The 27,750-nt window shown below is 33.5% G+C and overlaps 3 protein-coding genes across 3 annotated transcripts; 1 reads left to right on the plus strand and 2 right to left on the minus strand.

Moving 5' to 3' along the window:
- Nucleotides 1–8,974: 8,974 nt before the first annotated feature.
- Nucleotides 8,975–9,692, minus strand: LOC107062586 (uncharacterized mitochondrial protein AtMg00810-like). The gene is made up of 2 exons (XM_015313398.1): nt 9,588–9,692; nt 8,975–9,499 (listed from the first exon to the last, which is right to left on the minus strand). The coding sequence occupies exons 1-2, from the start codon at nt 9,690–9,692 to the stop codon at nt 8,975–8,977; spliced, it is 630 nt and encodes a 209-aa protein (XP_015168884.1).
- A 9,004-nt stretch (nt 9,693–18,696) lies between these two features.
- LOC102586641 (protein EARLY FLOWERING 3-like) lies at nt 18,697–21,886 on the plus strand. Its single transcript, XM_015313397.1, has 3 exons — nt 18,697–19,985; nt 20,490–20,541; nt 20,705–21,886. The coding sequence occupies exons 1-3, from the start codon at nt 19,075–19,077 to the stop codon at nt 21,713–21,715; spliced, it is 1,974 nt and encodes a 657-aa protein (XP_015168883.1). The 5' UTR covers nt 18,697–19,074; the 3' UTR covers nt 21,716–21,886.
- A 601-nt stretch (nt 21,887–22,487) lies between these two features.
- On the minus strand, nt 22,488–24,724 carry LOC102582902 (uncharacterized). Its single transcript, XM_006357305.2, has 2 exons — nt 23,873–24,724; nt 22,488–23,299 (listed from the first exon to the last, which is right to left on the minus strand). Exons 1-2 carry the CDS (start codon nt 24,371–24,373, stop codon nt 22,658–22,660), a joined length of 1,143 nt encoding a protein of 380 aa, XP_006357367.1. The 5' UTR covers nt 24,374–24,724; the 3' UTR covers nt 22,488–22,657.
- Nucleotides 24,725–27,750: the final 3,026 nt, after the last annotated feature.

Raw genomic sequence — 27,750 nt, forward strand, 5'->3', positions numbered from 1 at the left:
TGGTGAGAATTTAGGGGTGTATTTCAGTCATGTTGAAAAATTATTTGTGTATTTAAGTTCAGTTAGTCAAGTAAATGAGTGTTCTTAAGGCGGTCAATAATTCGGAGATGAAATTAATAATTTGCATCAAATATAAGAGTGTTTTCAATACTTCCATTTTTAATTTAAGACCAATCTTCCTACTTTATTGATTTTCATGTTAAATCAAAACAGATCAAACAAATTAAACCGATGGAGTAATTATTTGTAAGAGAATTCTTATTCTTAGCTTTGGAGTCTTCCTTGTGGGCCTATAAACTGAGTGGGCCTCAATGTTGGGGGCAGAATTGAACAAAGTCGGCCCACTTAAGGAAGTGGTCCATCCACATACTTCCATCATTCTTACAAATGTCAAAATTCACAAGTAAATGCTCAGTTAGTGTTAGATTTGTCTGCTTCAAATATATCACTTCATTTTCTCATTACATTCAACACTTCCTATTATTGCCACTTACACGTGAAGACAATAGCCTTATGCACACGTGGAAGGTTCCAATTGGTCAATCACACATCAGATAGCCTTATACCACATGGGAAATCAACGATTTGGACTAACTAATATGCCACGTACACAGATATTGGCTAACGTGAGCATTGGAGTTTTTTTTCCGGAACTTTTATCTGTTTTAGAATCCGACTAAATATGGATATAGAGGTTCAAATCTGAGATTTCAAGTTTAAAATTTGAATATATATATATATACGTAATATAATTTTCTGCCGAAAAATGTTCTAATTATTTACTTGGACATACATATCTACGCCTGTGCTTGTTCATATAATAGTAAGGATCTGCTTGAAGTCAGCAGATACGATGATATGCATGAGCTGGCTGATCCTAAAATAGTTCAATATTGTCTCCTATTTTCTTATCACATAAATTTGATTTAATATATTCGATTGGATATAATTAAAAAAAAAAAACTTGTGTGATAAACGCACATTAACAACATTCTAAATCTGCTGGTGGACTCACTTGTAACTTTTATGACTGAGCATCAATTGTTCGATTTGATTTGGTTTTGAAATTTATCGATTCGTTTTATCGATTTGGATTTGTAGGCATGTCAAATTATTATAAAACCATTAAGATATTGATTTATCGGTCATCAATTTTTATCAATTCAGTTATCGGTCTAACAGTTAAGATTTGACATAAAAAAAACATTGAAATTCACTTAGAAACAAGGTGACAAACCAAATGAATCATGAACATGAGTTGACACATATATAATAACTGAGTGTTTGAGAGCGTCAACAAAAAAAAGTATGAAACCAAACTCTAAGTCAAGGACTTTATATTCCAAATGGTAAAAATATGATTATCTAATTTACTATCGATTAACCCATTAAAAAAAAACTTCAAAACAATAACCCGATAATTAAAAAAATCAAAACTTTTGGTGAAACCAATTACCCATTATCATTAACCTTATAACTTATTTTCAATTCGATTTTGACCAGGCCTACATTATATTCCTTTGATGAATAAGAGATTTAGAGATGAAATGAATTCACGAGGGTTCTTTGATTTGATGAAGATGCATTGTACAAAGTCAGAGTGTGTCATATTCAGTGTCCATAACAGGTTGTAGGTGGGTGATCTGGTACGGTTCAGTCACTTTCTCAAATTTTTCTAGAGAAGTAACTTAGCTAATTAAGCATCTACCCTATCCCAACTACATCTTGTTTGCTAGTACATTATTAGTTCACTGCATTTTTCTACTTACCGTTGTATTCCTAAAATTTGCCCACTCCTTGGCAGTGTGATTGGACCTACCACCTGCGTGACATTTCAAGAAAATGACAATAAGTCCTTTTACGTTTAAAGTTACCTTGGTGTAAAATAATTGTAGGAGGAATACAAGGCGAGCTGATATGATGGAGTTAATAATGAAACTAATAGTACCTAATTACCTATATCTTCTGATATAAGAGAGAGTTATTTGGATGGTAAACTCTTTTCAAATTACCAATAGAGCAAATATAATAATCAACACAACTAAAAAGTAGCTATGTCACACGTGGTCATATATAGATATGCTAAGGTTAGTTGCTTCAGAACTAACTTAAAGTATTTGTGATTGAAGTTGTAAGATTTTGTGTTTTAAGTTAGACCATATAGGAAAATTGTATGAAATAGCAAATTATTAATTCAAATTAAATGTTATAGCCATATTTTATTTTAATTGTAATTCGCAGCAAATATTCCCTTATTTTGCCATATGATTCGGTGTATAATTAACCATTTTCGGTATATAATTAGTCATTTTAAACATTTTGGTATAAACATTTTCAGGACCCCCCTACATAATGAGATTTAGTTTAGTAGGACCCTCCTGCATAATGGGATTAACAGGATCCTCCTACATAATGAGATTTAGATTAGCATGACTCTCCTACATAATGGGATTAGCAGGACCCTCCTGGACAATGAGATTATCAGGACACCCCCCTACCTAATGAGATTTAGTTATTTTCTCCTAGGATAATCACTTTCTAGTCTGAGACAGTTATTTTTTATTATTTTTTTCTCCTAGGATAAACACTTCCTAGTCTGAGACCGTCATTTTTTTTATTTTCTCATAGGACAAACATTTCCTAGTCTGAGACGTTATTTTTATTTTCTCCTGGGATAAACACTTCCTAATCTGAGACTATTATTTTTCATTTTCTCCTAGGATAAACACTTCCTAGTTTGAGACCTTTATTTTTTATTTTTCTCCTAGGATAAACACTTCCTAGTCTGAGACTTTTATTTTTTATTTTCTCCTAGGATAAACACTTCCTAGTCTGATTTTATTTTTTTGAAAATTCACATTTGCTAATAACTCCCAAAAAATTTCCAGTGAAAATTGGGGTAAATTTTTTGTTTATTTCTTTTGTTTGTGATTGTTTTCAGGTTTCTTCAAGCGAAACATGGATTTGAAATTCAAGAACAAAGTTTCAACTCTTTTCAGAATAATCAATCCCATGATAGCCAGAATAAGCTTCTTCAATGCATGTAGCAGCCTGACTTCCTGACATTTATTTCTATTCAACTTCTGATAAAAAAAACATGCAGTCATTCAAGAACATATTCAAATTGTCATTTCGAAGAGTGCCAAAAACCCACTCTAAGTGGCAACTTAAGCATCGAATTCAGTTCAAGATCAAGATACTCACCCAAAAAATCAAAGTGATAGCTGAAAGTCAAGACTCAAGAGAAGTTGCATAGATAGGAGCTTGTACTTTTATTTTCCTTTTGACTATTAGGTTTCATTTTTTTTATGTAAGGATAAGAGCTGCGACTTGGAGCCTCGATGGAACCTCACTTTAACTTCCAACTCATCACCTCATCTCCTTGAACTACACATGACCTGATTTACTTACAACCCGGGATATGTAGGCTGTCCAAAACAAGGACTCAATCGCATATTTTTCTTTCAAATAAGAGTCCGGTCAAAACTTATCGCTTTGTCTACTTCTTTGTCTGAAAACTCTTCGTGTTTCCAGTCAAAGAGGGGCAAACTATAGACACGTAATTTTTAACCGAACATAAGGTTTTACACTAGTTTTTATTCCTTAAATATTTCTTTATGTTTAAGTTAGATATTTTGAATTTGTCTTATTTTAGTAAGTTTATTTTAAAAGATTTGAAAATAACAAAAAATATATGTTTTATTTTTAGTTTAATAAATAAGCTAATAATTCTTAATTATTATTATTATTAGCTACTTAATTTTGTTAGTTTAAAAAATAATTAAATAATATTCTTATTATTATGTTATATTATATGCAATATATTATTAAAGAAAACTAAATAAAATTAACCTCCCACCCACTACCCACTACACTACCCCACTTCAACTCCACTCACCTCACCGCCCCCACCATCTACACACACTACTACAACACCACATACACTACCTATATTAACACTACAATACACGTATTGACAGACACTGATACATATACCTACACACACGCACAGCAATACACTAAAAACGTGCAGAAACCAATAAAAGAAAAAGAAAATACACACACCTACACTACTCAAAAAAACAACACACACAAAAACGTACAGAAGATGTACAAAAGGAAAAAAAAAAAAAACAAGCAGGAAGAGGAAAAATCAGCAAACATACTCACATTTTATTTATATTTTTCTTTCACTCACAAACAAAAGCTGAGGTCGAGGTTCACTTTCGTGATTTCGAGTTCATGATTTCTTATTAGGATTGTTTCCTTTTCGTGAATTGAATTTTCGCAAGAGGTACCATTTAATTTTTATTGTATAATTTGATTTTCATGATTATATAGTGTTTGATTTCAATGTTATGAAGTTGCTCGTGTTTAATCTCAATGTTTTTCATCTTGTACCATATGCTACTATTAATTATCTCTTGCATCCAACCAAAATTTATCAAATACCTAAAAAAAAAAAATCTAATAGTTTGTTTAGTCAACTTCATCTAAAATTAATGGTGGAATGTCTAAAAATTTATTACTCCACTCAATGTCCATAATTTCAAGATGTAATTCCACCATTATGTGTAATAAACTCACACCTCCACCACATCCTCTTTTATCTTCCACACCCCTTAATCTTCCCCACATTCTCAAGAATTAATGTCATGTTTATTGTTATATCTTTATATGTCTTTATGTAACAATATAAATAGAGGTCTTGAGGATTATGTTATGCACTTGAAGATTTGAGAAACACTTGGATATACTTTGAAGAATAAGAAAACTCTTCTAACTTATCTCTCTACATTTTTTGTCTACTTTCTTACTTATATTATTATTTCTTTAGCTTAATTTGAAATATGTTTTGATTCTTAAATAGTCACATCTAATTGCATTTACCTTCTACACTAGAAAAGATGTATTAACACTTTGTAACTGTTCAATGTAATTATATACGATGAAAATTCATTGTCTCCCAATAAGTATGAGATTTGTTACAAACGAATTCAAAGAGACAAAAATCTACGTGAAGACTTCTACTATTAAATATAATTTTGGTTATGAAGCTGGATTTTCAAGGTAATAATTTGCCCACTTCTTTCTTTTTTGGTTGTTTTTGAAGTAGTATAAATATGCAATAGTGTGAAAAAAAATTCAGAGTTTTAAAAATATAATACTTTTCAAGTACTTTATTTTTCATTTTTTTATTTTCAGTTTGTCTTTGATTCATTTAGTTGAAGAAAAAATTGACAATGGTTTAAATTATCTTTATGTCCAACGCGATGGACAGAAAAAGTAAACCTACACTAAGGTATAAAAAACATTTTATTCTTTGCCTTTTTTTTTTCTTTTATTCAATATAAATGCATAATTATTTTATACCTTTCTTTTTATTTATATGTAGTTTATTGATGATTTTTAAGAATTTTTATTTTTTTCTTTTGTTAATCTCATTAGAACTTTTGTTATATATGTTGTATGTTGTTTAATTTATTGATGGAGTTTTAGGATATTTTTTTTTTTCCTTTTGTTAATCTTATTTGAACTTTTGTTGTAAATGATGATGAAGATATCACATGTAGCTATATTCAGAGAATATATTATCACGATCTATAATTATTTTCCATCAATTCTTTTGACTTTATAAATTTTCATCAAATGATATGAGTGATATAAATTTATATTATATTAATCTCATAATGTCTTTTTCTAAAATATTCTTGATTTCTTTCCATGTGTTCATTCATAATACTTAAAAACATTTTTTCTCAATAAAAACTTAATTTTTTTCCATTTGATTTTCAAAAAGAGGAAGGAAAAACCTGACAATACAAAAAAGATCAAAAAACGAATGATTTCAGGAAGAAAAAATAATTGTCAAGACAAAATAATTACAATTTTACCACCATCATTGTCTTAAAGCTTGACTTGTATTAATTAATTAAAAAGGCCAATTATATGCATTGACAATTTTTAGATATTTTTAAGTTAACACATAATTTTATATAGATAGGAATAGATAAGATGATATGATACCTCTTTATGAAATAAAATATTATTTTCACCCTTCTTTCATTTAACACTTTAATTGTGAAATAAATTGAACACGTGATTAAGAAAATTGAAGATTGAAAACATGATTTAGTATTCATTCAAAAACATTGGTACTTAATATTTATAATAGAATGTTCAATGTAAATTTACGAGGAATACGAAAAAATGGGTGAGGTGAAAAGGTTGTAACTCATATGAACTTGTAATGTTAATTAAAATTCAATGACTATGTTAGCATAAATTTACGTTTAAGAAAATGTAATAAATGGTCTTATGAAGTGGCTTTTGAATTTTTATAGCATCTCTTTTTTTTCATGTTTGTTTTGATTTTTTTTCAATATGATAATTCAATTCAATTTATTTTATTAATACGCCATACAATTCCTCTACTGATCTGGATTAATAGCCTATATACCAAGTTAATGAAGCATGCATATTTTTTTCGTTTTCTTTTCTACAAATTCTCAAATAGATTAAACATATTATTTCCGTTATAGTATTACTTTGTGTATTATGAGTTTTGAAAATTTAAAAAACTTCATAACTTAATCAAAGAATTTGAACACCGCTATATTTACACCTACACTCAAATGAAATGCAACATTTCATGAAACATTTTCAATTCATGAATCCAAAATATTAGAGTGGTCAGTATGAGTAGAAAACTGATGAATGTTTGTTTAGTTTATATTCTTTTTTGAGTGATATAATGAAGTGGGTTTTTTTTTTGAAATTTTTTTAATTATTTCTTGAGTAGCAAAGACTAAATATATAAATAAGTTGGGTGGACAAATATATAGTCAAAGGTATGTCAAAAAGCTATTTTTATACATAATTTTTTTTTATATTTGCTTAAAACAAAATATAAATAAAGTTCAATTCGAATCTTCATGGTCAAATTAATATTCAAATAAAGTAAAAAATTTCAGAAAGAAGTTTAATTTATAATTTCTTATGACCAAATGGGCGGTGTAATTTTTTTATTTCACGCGAAGCGCGGTTAAGTTCCCTAGTTTAACATAAGACTTATAGATAAAATTATTAGGTGCGATGCGAAGAAAGACAATTATGTCTCTAAATGTCAAGACCAAGAATGCAGCTACGCATCTAGATTGAGACAAAATAAAAGTTCAACAAAAAATATAAATGCGAACAAATCATGGCCGGTAATAATATATCCAAAAATAATTTAAGTCAAGTATAAGTCAATAAAAGTGACCGTGCTAGAACCACGGGACTCGAGAGATGCCTAATACCTTCCCCTCGGTCAACAAAATTCCTTACCCGAATTTCTAATTCGTAGACCAAAATAAAGAGTCATTTCCTTTTGATTAGGGATAAAAAAAGAAAGGTGACTTGGAACACCAAAACTCAATTCCAAGTGGCGACTCTGAAGAAAAAAAAATCCCTAATCACTAACGTCACTTTAATTGGAAAAACCTTTCCGCCGTGCTGAAAAGGGGTGTGACAGTTATTTGTCAAGAATGACAAAAATTAAAGACCAGCATAAAATAGGGACGGAAGTGCAAATGACCTCATTCAATTCGCTTGATTAGTTCGTTCATCTTTCACACATAAGTGCCATATGACACAAAATTACCCATGTGGAGGGCTTACGTAGGATAAAAACTAATTTTTGTCGATGATTCTAAATAAATATGAAGATTTTTCATGAAAGATTATAGATTCGCATAGAATGTCTCTAGAATTTTTGTTTATTTTTTTTAGTTGAATCATGGGGGGCTTTTATTAATTGGGAAAGATAAATACAAACTCATTTGGGCCTATTACCCAAATCAATCAAATACAGATAAAATTAAGAGCAAAAATGGAAAGAAGCCCCCTTCAGACAAGGCCTCCCTGTCACATTATAGACTATAGTCTAGGGTTTCCAATTTCAGATCTACCATTCCATTTCCTTGAGACCCTCCACACTTACGATAGAAGGTCTCTAGAATATTCTAGGCATGTGGAGAGTTTTAGAGAAGAACCTAAATATATTTATGTAGGGACTTATGTAGAAATTATTATTACACTTTAGCTCCTACATAGGTAACATAAATAGATGGACATTCATTTGTAAAATCATCCGGCGAAAATGAATGAAAATGCTCTACAACTCAATTATTCCTATCAATCCTCTTATGTTCTTTCTACCATTCTTTTAGTGATTCGTGAGCAAGTTTCTTTGTACCATTCTCTTAGCGATTCATGAGCAAGTTGTTAAGTGTCGCACTTGTATTTAGTAGAAGACTAATAACGTGACAAAAATTTCCAAATACTTTTTTTGAGTCTCTATTTAGTTTATACCCATTGCTAAAAAAAATTTACAAATACCCGCTTCTATCATAACTTCAGAGGTACACGATTCCAATCAAAATATTATATTACTTTGGGAATTTTTGTTTGAAGTTTGACCTTATGAAGATAAAAACTTTAACATTTTTGAAGATTTTGATGAAATGAGAAGAAAAATAAGAATTGAAGAAGTTTTGAATAGAATTCTTGGATTACATTATAATGACCTAAGCTATGTATTTATATATCAACTTCCAAATTCCTAACTACCTAACTAACTTCTTGACAATGACACATAACTAACTTCTTGAAATGACTTCACACTTCTTTTATTTTACTATCCTTCTTCTTTTTCATTATCTCAATACTCCCCCTCAAGCTAGGAGGTGCAAATATGATTAGCTTGGACAATAGATAATCATGTTGAGGCTTGTTGAGACCTTTTGTCAAAAGATCAGCAGGCTAATTTTGTGTTGAAATATACATTATCTTGATTAGTTCTTGTTGAAGTTTCTCCCTGATAAAATGGCAATTGATTTCGATGTGTTTAGTACGTTCATGATACACTGGATTAGAAGCTAATTGAATAGTAGACTTGTTGTCACTATAGACTTGAACAGGCAACTGAATTTCAGCTTTTAAGTCTTTCAACATCCCTACTAACCAAAACTAACTCTACTACAGTAGAAGCTAAGCTTCTATACTCAGCTTCATCTGAACTTCTTGACACAATGGTTTGCTTCTTAGCCTTCCAAGAGACCACCGACTCTCCAAGCTTAATTACATACCCAGTCACAGATTTTCTTGTAAGAGGACATGCTGCCCAATCAGCATCACAGTAGGCTATAATTTCAGTTCCACACTTACTAGACAACAATATACCTTGCCCTGGCTGTCCCTTAATATATTTTACCACTCTAAGTGCAACATCCATATGAGACTTTTTTGGTTGATGTAGAAACTGACTCAAGGTTTGCACATTATAGGAAATGTTAGGCCTAGTCATGTTTAAATATAACAGTTTCCCAATCAGCTTCTCATAAGAAGCTTGATCTGTTAAAGACTCATCTTGATTCTTACTTGTTTGATCATCATACTGTCTAAATGTCAACTTTACATTTACATCCATAGGTGTTCCAGTAGGGCCTGAGACCCCCTGCGAATTCGTAAATCTGAGGAGCATGCCGCAACAAAAGGATGGTCCTTTATGCATTTCATTTTTTCCTTAAGGGAAAAAAAAGTACCCCCATCATAGTGAACCTCTCCTTATGATCAGGATAAGGTAGATGCCTCCCAAGCTTTGCTCCTGACAATCCAACTTCAGAAATGAGTTGAAGTCCATATTTCATTTTATGCATAACAACTCCACTGTGTGATCTTACAAACTCTATTCCAAGAAAGTATTTCAACTTTCCTAGATTATTCATTTTAAAACTTTGTTGTAAGCCTCTTTTTGTCTCATCCGCTAGCTTTAAACTACTTTCTGTCACCAAAATATCATTAACATATACCAGAATGATTGTAGTCTCTTCAGATGTTCTTCTTGTGAATAGAGAATGATCATATTAACTTTGATTGAACCCCAGCTTCTTCTGAAGAACCTCTGCAAACTTGTGATTCTATTGTCTTAGTGCTTGTTTAAGCCCATACAATGACTTTTCCAGTCTGCACACTTCATTCTTATTCTCCCCCTGACTGGAAAAACCCTGAGGTACAATCATATAGATTTCATCCTCTAAGTCATCATTCAAAAACGCATTATACACATCCATTTGATGGATATGCCACCCTTTAGATACAGCTAAGACTAGTATGGTTCTTACTGTGACCATTTTTACCACAATAGAAAAAGTTTCCTTATAATTTATACCCTCATTTTGACTATACCCTTTGGCCACTAATCTTGCCTTGAACCTTTCTACTTCTCAATTAGATTTGTACTTAATCTTATAAATTCATCTGCATCCAATAGCATACTTTCCTTTAGGTAACTCAACTAGTTTCCAAGTGTTGTTATCTTGCAAGGCTTGTACTTCAGCTTTCATTGCTTCAATCCACCTTGGTTCTTTACTTGCCTCAACAAAAGTAGCAGGTTCAGTTAGAGCAGCAGTTGTAGCAACAAACTCTTGATATGGTTTAGACAAATGCTTGTATGCTACACACTTATCTATAGGATGTTGTACCTATCTACCCATATTAAGAGACACAAAGTCTTTCATCCACACTGGTGGATGAACTCCTCTTGTAGACCTTCTAGTTCCCACAGACTGAGTATCACCTGTCAAAAACTCATGATCTTTTGTATCTTGACATTGTACTCCTCATTGTACTCTATCTTGTTCAGTGTTATCAGTCTTTTTATCACAACATGTATCCTGTACACACTCATGATGACTATTTTCTTTGTTCACCACTTTGTCACACTCTGACTCCCAATCTATATTCAGCATGTCATCACCCATGCTATTAACAAATGGACCTTCCTCCTTATTAGATGAGAAGGTCATGAATGGAAACACCGACTCCCTGAACATCACATCTCTACTCACAAAAAAACTATTGGTTGTCAAATCTAACAGAATATAAACCTTTTGAGTTTCTGAATACCCCATATGGACAGCAGCCTTAGATCTTGATGCTAGTTTATCACTCTCAGTGAGAACTTTAGCATAACATAAACACCCTAACACTCTTGGATGAGATAACAAAGGCTTTTCACCATATATTTTTTCATATGGAGCCTTACTCCCTAGAACCCTACTAGGCATTCTATTAATCAAATAAGCAGTTGTAAGCACACATTGACCCCAATACCTTAGAAGAATTTGACCTTGAAACCTTAATGCTCTAGTTACTTCTAAGAGGTGTCTATGTTTCCTTTCAGCTACTTCATTCTGTTGTGGGGTGTAAGGACATGACCTCTAATGTATTATACTCATTTCCTTAAGTAGAGTATCACACACAGAATTTATGAATTCAGTCCCATTATCAGACCTTACCTTCCTTACTGTTTTGTCAAACTGTGTCTTTACAAATTACAGAAAATGAGCTAAAGCAGTACACACATCTGATTTGTTTTTCAAAAGAAATAACCAAGTCATCATTGAGAAATCATCAATCACTGTTAGAAAATATATGTTACCATCAAAAGTTGTTTGCTTGTATGGACCCCATACATCTAAATGAATCAAATCAAACACTTGACTACTTTTAATACTGCTAACTGGAAACACATTTATGGTCTGTTTTGCACAAGGACACACAGTACATTTGTTTAACACTTTATTTACTACTTCTGAATTAACAAGAAAAACTTTACTCAGCATATGAGAGGATCCATGTCCTAGTCTCTTGTGCCACATATCCATTTGTTTCTCGGACAATTGTTGTATCTCTAGCTTCTTTTCAGGCACAACACATGACTGATGTTTTAATTGATCTTGTGTCAAGTTCTTTAACAACAAGTACAGACCATCATCCTCTCTACCAACTTCCCTCACCCTGTCAGTGTAAAGATCCTGAAACACACAAAAATGAGGGAAGAAAGTAACTGAGCAGTTTAACTCCTTAGTCACCCTGCTTACTGACAGTAAATTATACTTAAACTCTGGTATGTGAAACACATCTGTAATTACACTTCTTGGAGATATATGACATATTCCTGTATAAGACACATATGACACTTCACCAGTAGGTAAGTACACAGGCTTGGGATCTTTCACCTTGACTACAGATTCTTTATTGAGCATACCAACTTTTGACACCATATGATTGGATGCACATGTATCTATAATCCAAACTTCATTATTTTCAGAAACTAACAAGGCGTTACCTGCAGTATTAGCCTGTGCTTCATGTGTTTGGCCTGCATCTTCAGTTTTATGACCACATCCTTGGTTCTGCTTGAGCATCTAAAGAATTTGGTTGTATTGATCTCTAGTGAAATTGCATCCTTGCAACTGAGTCGAACACTCATCTACATCCCCAGTGTGACCTTTTATAGCCACATTAGTGTTACTCCCATAACTGAAAGAAGGTGTCACGACCCAAGCCTAGGGCCTAGACGTGACATGGTGAATGAGGAACCCGAAGAAACCCCAAACAAGCCTCTCAAACTTGTCATCACACTTCATCGGTCGCGGAAGTACATTCAACATTAATTATCGGGAAATAGGGACTAAGGGCAAACCATTTCAAAATGACATCATAGAACAAGAGTCAAGCTCATTTACAAAATACTTGTCCAACGCACACCTCTACATACATAGATGGGGTGGGGCCATGACATTCTACCGGCTCCCCTCATAGTCAAAATACAATTGCAAGCTAAAGTCTCAAAACATAGGAGTAGGAAACATAACATAGCCCTCGAATCATTGAGGACTCACCAACAAACTCGGATAAGCGTCGTACTAGCCACGTGAATGGAGAGAAGGATCAAGAGTAGCTCCGGTCCCTACATGGTGACATATGCGTTAGTACTTGGAATGTACTAAGTATGCGGGGTGCAACACAACAATAAACAAGGACACAATCGAAATACAAGAAATAGTTTCATAGGCATTATGAATAACAATATGAGGATGCATGATCAAAGTGAAGTCAAAACATGTTTAAGTAACTCTATACTAATAGTAGATATCATATGTGTATGCATGATCCAACCAATCTATAACCCCAACTTAGGATGGGGGATGCCGTTCACACCCGGACACCCTGGTGGCAAGGTATAAACCCCTCACATGGTTGATGTTGGTCACACCCCAAGCATCCTAGGTGGTGAGATATAAACCTCTCACATGGTTGATGTTGGTCACACCCCAAGCATCCTAGGTGGTGAGATATAAACCTCTCACATGGTTGATGTTGGTCACACCCCAAGCATCCTAGGTGGTGAGATATAAACCTCTCACATGGTTGATGTTGGTCACACCCCAAGCATCCTAGGTGGTGAGATATAAACCTCTCACATGGTTGATGTTGGTCACACCCCAAGCATCCTAGGTGGTGAGATATAAACCTCTCACATGGTTGATGTTGGTCACACCCCAAGCATCCTAGGTGGTGAGATATAAACCTCTCACATGGTTGATGTTGGTCACACCCCAAGCATCCTAGGTGGTGAGATATAAACCTCTCACATGGTTGATGTTGGTCACACCCCAAGCATCCTAGGTGGTGAGATATAAACCTCTCACATGGTTGATGTTGGTCACACCCCAAGCATCCTAGGTGGTGAGATATAAACCTCTCACATGGTTGATGTTGGTCACACCCCAAGCATCCTAGGTGGTGAGATATAAACCTCTCACATGGTTGATGTTGGTCACACCCCAAGCATCCTAGGTGGTGAGATATAAACCTCTCACATGGTTGATGTTGGTCACACCCCAAGCATCCTAGGTGGTGAGATATAAACCTCTCACATGGTTGATGTTGGTCACACCCCAAGCATCCTAGGTGGTGAGATATAAACCTCTCACATGGTTGATGTTGGTCACACCCCAAGCATCCTAGGTGGTGAGATATAAACCTCTCACATGGTTGTCCGGTTCTTTTCCCCCGGACCGGGCATGGTCATGCAACACTTTATATAGAAAATTCCCATTAGGCTCTAATGCAATCTCACGTATGGAATGAACATATACACAAGCTTAGTTTGTCATCAACACATCTCTGGATTTCCATACATCTCATAACTCAAGCTTTAAAGCATCGATTCATCAATTCTCCATAGTTGGACATTTTGTCAAACACCTTGAAGGCATGTAATGGAATCAAAGAGCATGGAAAATAGGGTAGTAATTATGCAGCCAAACCAGTGAACAACCTACAACAACACCTTTTTAACACCCACAATACCACATGAAAATCTCCACATCCATTCCAAATTTAGGTTCAAGTTCTAGGGTCACAACATGCTCAAAACAATCACTTTTCATGTTTAAAATTCAATGTGCAGGAAATTATTACAAAGAACAAGACTAATTTATGAATCTTAACTTAAACCATGAATTAGTGAGTAGAATAGAGTCTAGGCACTATGGGTGGAAGGACCCATGAGTTCAACACCACATACCTTGAGTTTTTATGAAGGTCTTGAGAGTGTCTTCAATGGAAGCTTGGAACTTGGAGCAAGAGTCTCTTCAATCTTGAGGAAGGTTTTGGATTAGGGTTCTTGAGAGAACTTGAGAGAAAATGTGTCTAAGTATGGGAGAGGTGTTTTGGGAAATGTTTTAGAGATGGGAATTGAACTAATGGTATATAGGAAATAACATATGCCCTTTGGAAAAATGGTCCAACACTTAGAAAAAAAAAATGAGGCGGGTGAACAGTAAAAACGCTCACTGGAAATTGCCTTTCCTGCCGGACAGATTTTACGAAAATGGGCATAACTTCTTCGTCCGAACTCCGAATGAGGTGAAACGAAGTGCGTTAGGTAGCTAACTCTTTCAGAAGGACCCCCAGACATACCTTCATAGCCATCTTTTCTTGCATTATTATCATTATTACCAACCATGTGTGCTCCATTTCCTGTTCCAGCATTCAATTTCCTCTTGGACTTGAAATCTGAAGGGTATCCAATCAGTTTATAACACTGATCTTTGGTGTGCCCCTTGCATCTGCAGAATTCACACACAACTACAAAATTCTTCTTGAATTTGTTGTAGCTTTGTGTAGCAGAGGTTCCTCCAGTTCTTGAATACATTCCTAGAGCCTCCATTCCAGTACTACTTATAGAACTTAACCCCATAACTAACCTACTTAAAGTCACTTTTTGACACTCATCATTAACAATCATAGCATAAGCTTGATTCATTGCAGGAATTGGACTCATCAACAAGATCTGGCTTCTTGCTTGTTCAAAAGATTCATTCAATCCCATCAAGAATTGATATAACTTTTGTCGATTCACATGATCAACAAGACCTCTTGCCTTCTCACAATCACAACCAGGAGGTGGCACTAACGCCTCAAATTCATCCCACAAGGCTTTGAGTTTGGTAAAATACACTTATACAGATTTTGTACCTTGTTGTAATGTTGCTATCTCTTTGTGCATGCTGAAGGTTCCTGATCCATCTAACTGATCAAACCTCTCCTTCAGATCATTCCATACATTTTTAGTTGATAAAGCAAATGCCACTCCTCCTAATAAACTCTTTGAAACTGAATTCAGAAGCCATGATAACGCAATGGCATTAACTCTTTCCCATTAACCTTGTAATTCAGTCCTTACATCCTCCTTCTTGCATGATCCACCTACCAAACCAATCTTGTTTCTGCCTAGTAAGGCCAATTTGATTGACCTACTCCACAATGCATAATTTTCTATTCCAGTAAGTTGAAACGAAATCAAATTTACACCACTGATATCAGTGGGACTCAAGAACAGAGGATAACTATAACCAACCCCTTGACTCATTGACGTAACTAGAATGGAACTTGGATTTCCAGAATTTCCATCCACACTGATGTTTCCAGTCGTGGCTTGATCACCAGTTACTCTTTGCTCATGTTAACTATCTCTCTTCTTCTTCAATTGCACAGCGGAAATTTAACACACAAAAAAAAACTAACTTCTCAGATTCTATTTTCCAGATCTTCAAAGGTAATACACACAGGAACACTCAGATGAACAATTCTTCATATTCTGTCACCTGCTTTGATACCATGAAGATTTTGATGAAACGAGAAGAAAAATAAGAATTGAAGAAGATGAAGTTTTGAATAGAATTCTTAGATTACATTATAATGACCTAAGCTATGTATTTATACATCAACTTCCAAATTCCTAACTACCTAACTAACTTCTTGACAATGACCCATAACTAACTTCTTGAAATGACTTCACACTTCTTTTATTTTACTATATATCCTTCTTCTTTTCCATTATCTCAATAATTTTTCTCTAAATTAGATATTTTTTATACTGAAGTTATGGCCTACACAGCTTTAGATATACAAGGACTCCCAAGCCACCCTAAGACATTTTTTTACCGAAGTTAAGAAGTTTAAATGATTAATGTTTGATACAATCGTACCATTTGCAAGAAGTTAAGAAGTTAAAAAGATTAATGTCTGTTACAATCGTATCATTTGCAAGGAATGTACAAACTTTCAACTTGCAGCTCTCTTTTGAATTATAACTACTACATCGACTGTTTCCATTGTCAATTGGCCCATGATTATAAATGCAATGATTTATTTGTTAAGGTGAAGGTTATGTATGTCATTTGGTGATTATGGCTCTTTCATGGTGATGAAATAATGGAGACGACAAGTAGTGCAAAGTGGTATCGTCAAAATTTTGAAGTTAAAATATATACATATAAAATTTGGTGGTGGAGGAGGTCTGTCATGGGTACAACTTAGATTAGAGCGTCCAAACAGGTTTTCTTTCGAGTTTCATAAAAGATACATAATTTCGATAAGATTACGTTGAGTTCATGCACGTCTATGAACACTCATATTTGGGATACATATTTACCTCGAATCAACTCAACTACTAGACGATAAAATTATCAAGTTAACATGAATGACTTGAACGAGTTATATTTTGATAAGCTTATTTTATTGGCTTTTGCATTCAACGTAACCTTATCTTCATTGACACTCGTATTTCAGCTACATATTTAGCCCAAATCAACTCAACTATTAGACGGCAAATTATCGAGTTAACATGGATGACTTGAACGGGTCATATTTTGATGAGTTTATTTTGTTGTTTTCCACATTCAACCTTATATTCATTGACACTTGTATTTGGGCTGCACGAATCAACTTAACTATTAGACGGTAAAATTAACGAGTTAAGCTTCAACGAGTCATATTTTCATTAGCTTATTTTGAATTAGTTTCCACATGCACCTTAAATATGACACAAGAGAAACAAAGAAGGTTCTCTTCTTTTGCCTTTTCAACTCAAACTAGAGAGAGCTAATCCAAACATTAATACATATATACAAATTGAAGCTTAAATAGCGAAAGAATAAAATTTGTGGAACATAAAATACAAAAGGAGAATTCAAATATTTGAAGTTTGAATTGGAGATGCACTTGTTTAAACTTTAATTCCTTCACTTACACATTTGATTTTATATTTTGGATTTCGGACCAATACAAAACAAATTAATTAACATGTGAAAAGTTGCAAAATAGCCTTTTTAAACTCCATTTTGTAGAATTAAAAAAATACACGTGATACATTTATTAGAAAACGCGTTATATATTAATGTAGAAAATAGTTTATGCGATATAATAAGCGGCGGGTTCGGGTAAGTTTTTAGTCCTTTGAGGAAAAAGCGTATGGTGAGATTTGGCAGATATTTCGTAAAAAGATTGGACAATTTCTTACATGTGGTTCGATAACGCGTACACACTTGTTTCGGCATTTGCCTTAGAGAGAAAGAAAAGGAGAGCGACTCAGTCACTATTTACATGTTGTTTTTAATTTTTATATTTACGTACTGCTAATTCTCTGCCTTCTAACTCATGGAAGTTCCACTAATTCTCTAGCCACCCCACATTCCCCTCATTTTATTCTCCTTCTCATCTATTTGTTGATCTGATCTTCTTCTAAGATTTCCTCTCTTTATATTTGCTATCTTCATTTTCCACATTGTTTTATGTTTAGATTGGGATCCTCTATTTGAGGAAGTCGAAGAATTTGCTCTTTTAATTTGTATCACAGACAGATATGTTTTTTTCTTTCTCTTGCATCAAGATTGAATTGTAATTCCATGTGGTTTTGCTTATTGCTACTGATTTACAGTCAAAAGAATCGATCTTTTGAGGTGGGATGACTTATAGCTTTGGTGGAACAGCTAGAATTTGGATTGTAAGTGGTGAGCTATGATATGGTTCGTTTACGAGAAAAGTAGTGAAATTTTGTCTTAGCATACAGAGAGTAGGCTTCATCTTAATCTTAATTAACACGTGAGGCAGAAGGAAAAGATGAAGACAGAAAAAGAGGAAGAGAGGCATATGGATCCTTTGTTTCCTAGATTACATATAAATGATGCAGATAAAGGAGGTCCAAGAGCACCTCCCAGAAACAAAATGGCTCTTTGTGAACAGTCATCGCCTCAAAGTTTCACCTCTAGTTCTACTCCTGCAACCATGACAATACTGCCTCTCCCGCCTAATAGTGGAAACTCTATTCCTGCAGCATCTTCTAGTCTTGTAAGTACTTAATTTAGTGTGTTCTTCCGACCGACTTCCAAGTATTGGTAGTATGTTGTTTGATAGAATTATGATAACTTGTCTTTTTGAGTTTTGTATGAGGAACACAAATAATCTATGCAATTCGTATGGTCTTAGAAATAGGAGGTAAACTATATTAGAGAAATATTTCCTGTTTTCATCATCCCAAACCTTTGGATTTTCAATCTACTTCCATTCCTTTTGTTTACTTATTATGCTTGTGATGTTTCAGATTGAGTGAATCTGTTTATCCTCTTCATTCATTGCCAACTCAAGGTATTAGAAAATTGTACGTTTGCTTCATAGATTATGCAGTGTGTTTCCTTAGATGAGAATTTCTTGAATACTTAAGACCAATTATGACTGCTATCACCAAGAAGAAGGTTCATTATGCTGTCCCATTCGATCTCCTCACACGAGCTCTTGAACACCCTGTAGGTTGGTTGCAACAAAAGGAATTATTTTCTCCAAAATTCATCTGAGTCTTGTCATTTGGTTGCGATACCTCCGTTTTCTTCTGGAGGGATGAACTTTACTATGAGACATCCTGATGTTCCACCAGTCAAGTCGCTAAATCCTCAAGTTTTATGTCTTAAAGGGAATTTGCGTGCTACATCTCAGCTTAATCCTATTCATCCACACAGTTTACCATACTATAATAGTAAACCTTCTGCCAATAAGTTAGGAAGGGAAAATGATTTTTGTGGTCCGAATTTCGTCACATCAGGGAAACCTCTATATCATGGTAACATACATAAAAGTGCAGACAAGGAAAAAATGGTTAAACCTTCTTTGAAATTTCAAAGCGTTTTCGAAAAGCAATATAAGGATACAGACAGGATGCAACTAAATTGCAGGGAGCATAGTATAAGTCAAGCTGGAGATCTAGCAAAGTACCAAAAGAGAGAACATTGTGTTAAACTACCTGCTCCTCATCTGTCAACTATAGAGACGACAATGGTGCATGAAGCTCCAGGTCCAGGACATGGCAAGCTAAATATTAGTAAATCAGTTGTATCAAGTGCTCCGGAAAATAGATGTGGTCTAGTAGGTGACTTGAATAGATGTAGTGATTCTAATTCTGAATCTGATGAAGACTCTTGGATTTTACACAAAAGGAAGGCTGCAGAAGATGTTACTGATGTGAAGCATGATGATGCCACGATTAAGAGATGTGCTTCCATAATGGAAGGTCCGTCGTGTTCCTTTCTGCCTCACGGAGACAGCCATCAGAGTCCTAAGAGAGTTAAATCCTCTTCTGACTGTCCTGAAGACCAGATTAGTGGTGCTCCAGGTGTAGCAGGTGAAGACAGAAGTGAAGGGATCTCAGAAGCTTCCTCCTTGAACTCTAGATTAGTAGAAAAAATGTCTTCAAATAATGTCATAGCATTGATAGGTCAAGAATTATTCTGGAAAACAAGAAGAACCATTGCACAGTAAGTTTCTTTAACTGGTCATCTTTTATGTATGTATATCCAACTTATCATGGCAGTAGAAATGAAAATGTGTGGCTTGATCTAGGAGTTAGTCGAAGATATCTGCCGATCACAATTTGTCTACTTTCAACCTATATCATGCATGTTCATATCATATATTTTTCTTTTCGCTCCATTACATCTGTTTCATCTTCATAAAGGTGTTATCTTCGGGAACTATGACCTATAAAAGTAGATGAAAACTAAAGTACTCAAATTGGCATAAACACCATATTCATACTTATACAAGAACCTCAAAGTTGTAATTATCGATATGAAGTTTCATGTTAGTCTAGCCTCTAGGTCTATGTTTGTTGTCATCACTGCTTCACTTGCATAAACCTTAAAATCATATTCTTCAACAAATTTCTGAGAAATAATAATGTTAGGCTGATCTTATTCTGTTTCCTCTTCCAATATTTTTTCTGAAATCTACCATTTTACTTCTGTTTCACTATTTTTCAGCCAGCAGCGGGTCTTTGCAGTACAACTATTTGAGCTACACAGACTAACAAAGGTACTTTAAAGACTTCTATTAGTTAGATTTGCCTTTTTTCTTTTGTTGTCTTGAAGAGGCAAAGTGCAAGTGCAAAAAATCAATAAGAAGAAGGGGGTAAAGGAGGTTTTTTAGTGTTTTGCTTAAATTTTGGAAGAACTTACTTATTTTAGCATCTTTGCAGGTTCAGAAAATGATGGCCAGATCACCAGATATATTTTTCAAAGACAACTTCTATCTCCACCAACCTTCTATCAAATTTTCTTCCTTGAAGAATTTGCCATGTGATGATGTTCTTGAACCTCCTGTGGTGGAACAGAAAAATTCTACAAAACCAAACAATTTTGAACTTACGGCAGATAATGTTTATCTTCCTCTCCGCAAAGATAATGATAAGAAGAATATACCACAGCAGTCATCTCAAAAACTAAATGTAGGGACACCAACATCGAGATCTTTTGTATCCGATCCAAAATTAGCACCTCGATCCTTCCAACCACCTCCTGGATATCAGTGGTTAGTTCCAATAAGGTCACCTTCTGAAGGACTTGTTTATAAACCTTACACAGGACCTTGTCCACCGCCTGGAGGGATCATAGCGCCAGCTTATGGTAGTGTCAGGCCTGTGACCCTATCTCCACATATAGGTGGAGACTTCGCGAATGTGCCTTATAGTGTACCGACTTCCCACAAGCAAGGTGCTGGGATTTTTCCTGGTCCTGCACTCTTTGATCCATCCTGCATTCAACCGTATTCCATGCCTGTGATAAAGCCATCTGCTTCAAGTTCAGCTATCGAGCAAATGAATCCAATTTCCAGAATCAGGTCAAGTGAGAAGGAGAATAGTCAATTTATGCATGATGTCAACTTAGTTAGGCCTCATCAAAAATCATGCAACATATCATGCCTGAAGAGCGCGGCCATGTCAGATTGTGATCGAATCATTCAGGCGGATAGAGGGAGTGACATGCAAGGAAGTACTGCAAGTAGTCCTCCTGAGAGGGTGCAAAAAGGTGCACTTTCTCTTTTTCCTGTCACACCAACTGCAAAAGGTTCAGATCAACCAGTTCAAGATAACGACACGGAGCAGCAAATTCAAGTCATCAAGGTTGTGCCCCATAACCCAAAGTCAGCATCTGAATCTGCAGCTCGGATTTTTAGGTCTATACAAGAAGAAAGGAAAATGAATTACTAGTATGCAAAACCTTACAACTTAATGTTGTAAGAAAAGCCCTTTCTTCTGTATGTTTTCCCTTATCTAAATTTCCCTCATTTTATAGTTTACCTCTTGGATTAAAGATTCTTTACTGTATAGATATTCAATGGAAAGTGAAAAGCAATACAGCTTCATTCTTTTTCTACAAAATTTCTTCCTTCTCTTGATTTTCTCTTTCAATCATCCTGCTCCGTTATACTTTCTGACTCTGTACATTGACCAGAAACTTGCTAAATGTGTAGGACAACAGTAAAGATACATGAGAATGTCCAGTCTTAAAAATGTTTTCTTAGTTAAAAAAAGAGATCAACTTCTCTGAAATGAAATTAAGGTGGAAGTTAGTGGAGGAAGGATATGCTCATGTTCTTATCTTTCAGCAGAATGTACAATTTAAACTTCTTGCCAATGGCGGTAGCATAATATATACAATGTTTTGTAAGTGGATCGATGAGATAGCTCGTTAACATCTTTGATATTTTCTGTTGGAAGCTTTGCTGCAAGTAGCTTTCTTTAGTTTAGTGATTCTACACACATGAATAGTCTTAGTATGTAAATGATTCCCTACAACCCTTTGTTGAACAAAACTTTAGTGTCGATCATTCCCTTGTGTCAACAATAATTAAGTTCAGCTTTGTTTCCACAACTGGTGTTTTGAATCATAATAGTATTGATGTATCATACTGCAAATAGAGCATCTAAATTGTAATAGATGTGAAAAAGTTAATGCATGCCAGTACAGTAGACATCCAACTCAAATATTAAATACTGGGATTTCATATAATATTATCATCATGATCATAAATATCGATATATCTTTAGTATAACATGACAATGTCTATCATTTCATCAGGCCTTCAGCAATCATGTGGCCGAAGGCTGATTTTTATACTTGAATATATCAGATCACAAAGCAATGGAATTTCAGAAGCCTAGATACTTGGACGAGAGTTTTAATAAAGGGTCTAATGCACTAGGAGAAAATTTTCTAGCAAAAAGGAGACAATATGAAGTCGTCTGGTTATTGTAGACACAGGTCCTCTGGCCTTCCGAAAGTTGCTTGAGAAACTTATCTGTAACATCAGCCTTTCCAAATGTAGCAGGATGAGCACCACCTCTATGCCAGTCTACCCAAGTGAGACTCGTATTTGTCAGGAGATGAGGGGATTGGATGTGCAGCATTGTTGGGAAATAGTGTTCATCAACATAGCATGATGGTTTGCAGAACTGTTTAAATTTGGGGTAGTATACCTCATCTGTAACAATGTCAACAGCCAATTTCCTGTTAACTTCAAACCACTGAGATCCTTTACGCCATTGAGTGATTTTAACCACAGGTGACATCTTCCAATTGTAACGCCCTCTTCCAACAGATCTAGGATCATCAAACACACTCACAAAGCTGTACCTGGATTCTGATATGTATCGATAGATAACACTGAAGTTGTGGAGAGGAATGCACGACTCTGATAGGATTATAAACCATTCGTTGGAGATATCAAGCAATGCATTAGCAAGAAGCCGTCTTTCAGCATCAGTGATGCTAATATCCCCCCACTCTGCCACCTACGCGAAATGAAAGCCACATAATTATATGACCAGAATACATATTACTACTAAGTACAATAGACTCAGAGGTGATTTCAGATGATCAGAAAAAAATTGGAATCAAACTAGCCTCGTCAGTTCTACTTATCTTATATCAACGTTTAGAAGAATACTAAAGCAACTCGGATCACTAAATGTTGCAAAACATGGAAATAGCATCAACAAATATCTTTTGACATACGGATATGGAAAAATGGAATCAGAAAGTTGCAGCCTTGCGTCACCAAAATAACTCAAATCAATCTTCTAATATAAGAAGCAAATAAACTTCACCCTGTAAATGAAAATATTTCTGACAAACAATGGTGCTAGATACTCTTTCGAAAGTGTCACTATTGAAGACATAATTACGTAAATAAATTCTGCTCTCTCTAAAGGCTTAAACACTTCTAAATGAGCATCAAAACATATCAACCTCTCATGTGAGGAGACGTGTTGAAGACGTAACTAGATAAAATGGTTTACACAATTCAAAAGCTAGGGAAACTATTTTGTGCATAATTTTGAATAAAATTTGTACAATCACATTACCTGACTAGGAATTTGCCTGCCATAAAACACAGATGAAGTTGGGAAATCAGGTTTGTAAGATGGCAAATTATGAATGTAGATTGAATAAAGCTCTTCATTCCCCTTGAAGAACCTCTCCCACAACGGAGCCAAAGGCAGAGAGCCCCTAGTTAAGAACAAGAACGCGATTTTAGGCGTTCTCTTAAAAGGCAAAATTTTCATTTGAGGAACAAATGAAGCTCTCCAGAAAAGCTCAGCATCATTCATTGAATGATGCAAGTTTGATAGAGGCCTAATCCAATTCTCTAAACTATTTTGTTGTTGAAAACATGGATTTATTCTCGATTGAACCACAGGGAGTACATTCTTCAATTCTGCAAATCTAAGCATACACATACTTAAAATTGATAAAGCAATTCCTAAACCCAAAAACAACAAGAGAAACTGAAGCACTTTCAATGATAAAGGCTTGTTGTCTTTGCCATGCTCCAAAATCCCCATATTCCCAAACTCAACTTTCATTGAACACCAAATTGGGAAAAAAAATTCTCTCAATTCTATTTTTTCACATTAGTCATTAAGAAAATTAATTAAAATTTAAAACAGAATATCTCAACAGATATTATCAAAATCCATATAGGTGAAGCTGCTATTTTGTCATTAACAAGTAGTAAAAAATAAGAAGAAGAAGATAAAAACTAAAATCCAAGCTACTATTAAAGACGTTTGGGTTTGAAGAAGAAAACTGGTTCTTGTTTTCGCAGAGTAGACAAATCTTGAAATAAAAATTTCTATGGAAATTTATTGCAAGTCTGTGCACAGATCCCAATGTTGATGTTCTGTTCTCATGGGGTTTTATTATGGAGGCATCCTTTTCTGTACAAATAATTGTCTTTCAATTTTGCCTTTGAAATTTCCGATTTGTGGCGTTTTGTTCAAAATTTTAATGTTTTTTGCCTTTTCAAAATGAGTATTTTTTTAAGGTAAGTTTGACTAATTTCTGAAACTAAATTAGATTATATAAATTTAATATTTTAAAATTTTATAAAATTAATTATAAATTGTAAACTTTTTTGTATATTAATAAGGTGGGGGAATTTGTTGATCAAATTGTTTGCGGGTATATAAATTGTTTAAATAGAGTTATAAACTCTTCTTTGGTAAAAATTAGAAATCGACTAATAACCAACAAGTTATTTGAATCTCAAAAGGTGAAAGTAAAAGATATTTTGGAGGGAATAAAATCACAAAAAGGTTTTAAAATTTAAACGTTTACCAAACTAAACTTCGCTTACTATTTTTAAAAATTCTTTTGCAAAAACAAATTTTGAAAAGAATAAAACAAAAAAGGAAGGAAATATTCACTTTCTTTTTATGCCAAAAAAATATTTAAATGTGAGAAAATTTCCGAAACAAAAAAGGCTCCTTAATATCAAATGACGGCGATATTTATATATGGAAACATTAGCTATAATTTTAAAATAATATTAAATTCTCTTTATCATAAAATTGTCAATTTTTATTCTTTTATTATAATATATAGTTATATTTAAAGAATTAACAACTCAATTCACATAAAAATAGATGTGTTGAGTGTTGACTCTCATATATAATCAATCTAATCTTATAATTGTTTTCGAACAAGAGGTTTCTAAGCAATTATGTTTTGGTTATTTGTTCCTTCTCATTTCTTTGTATTCCTTTTTTAGTCCTGATCAAATTTTAGTTTGAAGTGTATAATTAGTTATACATGTGCAGATTATACCATAGATAAAGATTGTTTTTCTCTTGATCATATGTCTCATTTTCGAGCTTTAAATATAATTTTTTTTTTTAATAGAGAGTACTTTTCTAAATGAGTTACATATAATATAAATTTAAATTAATCATGCTCCATTATAATATCGATTAGAAAAATAAAAAAACATGAATAGAGAAAAGTCAACACAAACCAAGTTAGTTGCTAACATAATATAAATAAACTAAAAGTCATCCTTTTTAATTGGGAATGCATGATCTATATTTTGGACGTAGAGTATACTCTCAACTCACCCTCTTACTTATCCATGGCCATGGGACTTTAAAGGCGTTAAGAAATAATGATTGATAAATTAATATTTCGTATTAGATTTTTTAAAAATGATTTGAAAGTAAAATATTATTAAATGATTTTTTTTTAATAAATTAAAATTAACATGTACAAAAAGAAAAAATGAAAAAGTAAAAGTAAATGGAAGTTTCTTTCTTCTTCAATATTTAATAGTCAGAAGGTGCCTAATTTAATCTATATTCTAGAGTTGATGAAAAGTCTATGAAGAATTCAATCTCTTGGTGTCAACTGTCACTTTTTACAAGTTAGAATAGAAATAAAACTCTTGTACCTCTACCTTACGTATCGTTCGGTTTATATAGTGAAATATTCGAACATGTGTGTTGGATTGCATCTCATGCTAATTAGTATTAATATTTAAAAAGAATATAATTAATATTGAAATACATATGTGATGAAAATCGTACAAGAAAAATAAGTATAAATTAATAAATAATTAACGTATGTATTGTCATTGCAAAAAAATAACTAATGAAACTTGTTTTCAAATTACAAACATGAGAATATCCTTTAATTTCTTGAGGTGAAATCTGAATTTAATAATGAATTAATTGTTTTGTAATAGTAATTAATAAAAAAAATCATTATGCAATGACTAAAGAAAGGATTAATGTTATACAAATTTGTTTATTGCTAATACACATATTTTTATTTCATATTTAATCTCACATACATAAATTTATGCACAACTTAATGCGATACTTATTTTTTCTTATACCACTAACTAAACATTGCATTATATTATGTTGTATCTTATAACGTGATTAATTATACTACAAATTACAATCAACCAAACGGCTCCTTCAATTAAACCTGAAATCATTTTTAGCCAAAAAGTCATTATTTCAGTTCCAATTTTATATTTTTGTACTTTTTATTTCAGTAATATATATTTCATTATCTTCTGGAAATTTTGACTATAAATTTAAAATACTTTTCCTTTTGAAGTTATTCTTCTAAGTAGAACTAATTCACTAATGAATATTAATCTTGTTACTGCCGCCTAATTGCCAGAATCATTTGAATAATCTAATTGAACCAATATCCCCTTGTCCACATAATTATATTGTACGGATTTTCTTATGTGATTAATTACAAAGAAACTGATTTCATTTGTCGACAGTGACTTCGTAAACATATAAAAAATAACCTTATCTACTGTAACATTTTATATATGTCACGTAGTCATCAAAATTACGGATTCGCACCGGAGAGTAAAATTCTTGTTAACAAAAGATTGTTCATATTCAAGGAGATTCAAACCCGAGACGTCTGAATTATGAATCTAATATTTTAATATTGTCAGACTTGTCTTGAATTGTCCTTTTGCAAAGATAATAAGTTCATCTATGATCTATCTAGGCACTTAATAATGTACTTAGTATTAGAGTGGAAAATTAAAAGAAACTGTAGATTCCGATATGTGTAACTAGGGGTGTTCACGGGTTGGTTTGGATCAGTTATTGGTCAAAACCAAAACCAAACCAACTTGATCGGTTTTAAAATTATCAAAACCAAACCAAACCAAATACAATATACATTTATCGGTTTGGTTATTATCGGTTTCGGTTTGGTTTGGTTCGGTTATTCGGTTATTAACCATACACAAAAATAAAAGAAACAATTCATTTAAAATGTGAAAAAAGTGACAACAATCCATTCAAAACGAAAAATAGTTAGAATGACTTAAATTAGTAAACTTTCAATCACTAAATTTACTATCAATAAAGCTTTAAAATTCACTATATTGGCCTAGAAGGAAGAGACAATAACATTTTCAGTTCCACAA

The sequence above is a fragment of the Solanum tuberosum genome, unplaced genomic scaffold, assembly GCF_000226075.1.
Source record: "Solanum tuberosum cultivar DM 1-3 516 R44 unplaced genomic scaffold, SolTub_3.0 scf00246, whole genome shotgun sequence".
In the NCBI taxonomy this organism is placed as follows: Eukaryota; Viridiplantae; Streptophyta; class Magnoliopsida; order Solanales; family Solanaceae; genus Solanum; species Solanum tuberosum.

Bases quoted from the DNA above. Each gene is read 5' to 3' on its own strand.
- LOC102582902 (XM_006357305.2), bottom strand. From the start codon at position 24,373: ATGAAAGTTGAGTTTGGGAATATGGGGATTTTGGAGCATGGCAAAGAC. The intron at 23,300-23,872 runs GTAATGTGATTG...CATTTCGCGTAG, and splicing joins GCAGGCAAATTCCTAGTCAG to GTGGCAGAGTGGGGGGATAT.
- LOC107062586 (XM_015313398.1), bottom strand. From the start codon at position 9,692: ATGAAATATGGACTTCAACTCATTTCTGAAGTTGGATTGTCAGGAGCA. The intron at 9,500-9,587 runs GTACTTTTTTTT...ACGAATTCGCAG, and splicing joins AGAGGTTCACTATGATGGGG to GGGGTCTCAGGCCCTACTGG.
- LOC102586641 (XM_015313397.1), top strand. From the start codon at position 19,075: ATGAACTTTACTATGAGACATCCTGATGTTCCACCAGTCAAGTCGCTA. The intron at 19,986-20,489 runs GTAAGTTTCTTT...ACTATTTTTCAG, and splicing joins ACAAGAAGAACCATTGCACA to CCAGCAGCGGGTCTTTGCAG. The intron at 20,542-20,704 runs GTACTTTAAAGA...GCATCTTTGCAG, and splicing joins AGCTACACAGACTAACAAAG to GTTCAGAAAATGATGGCCAG.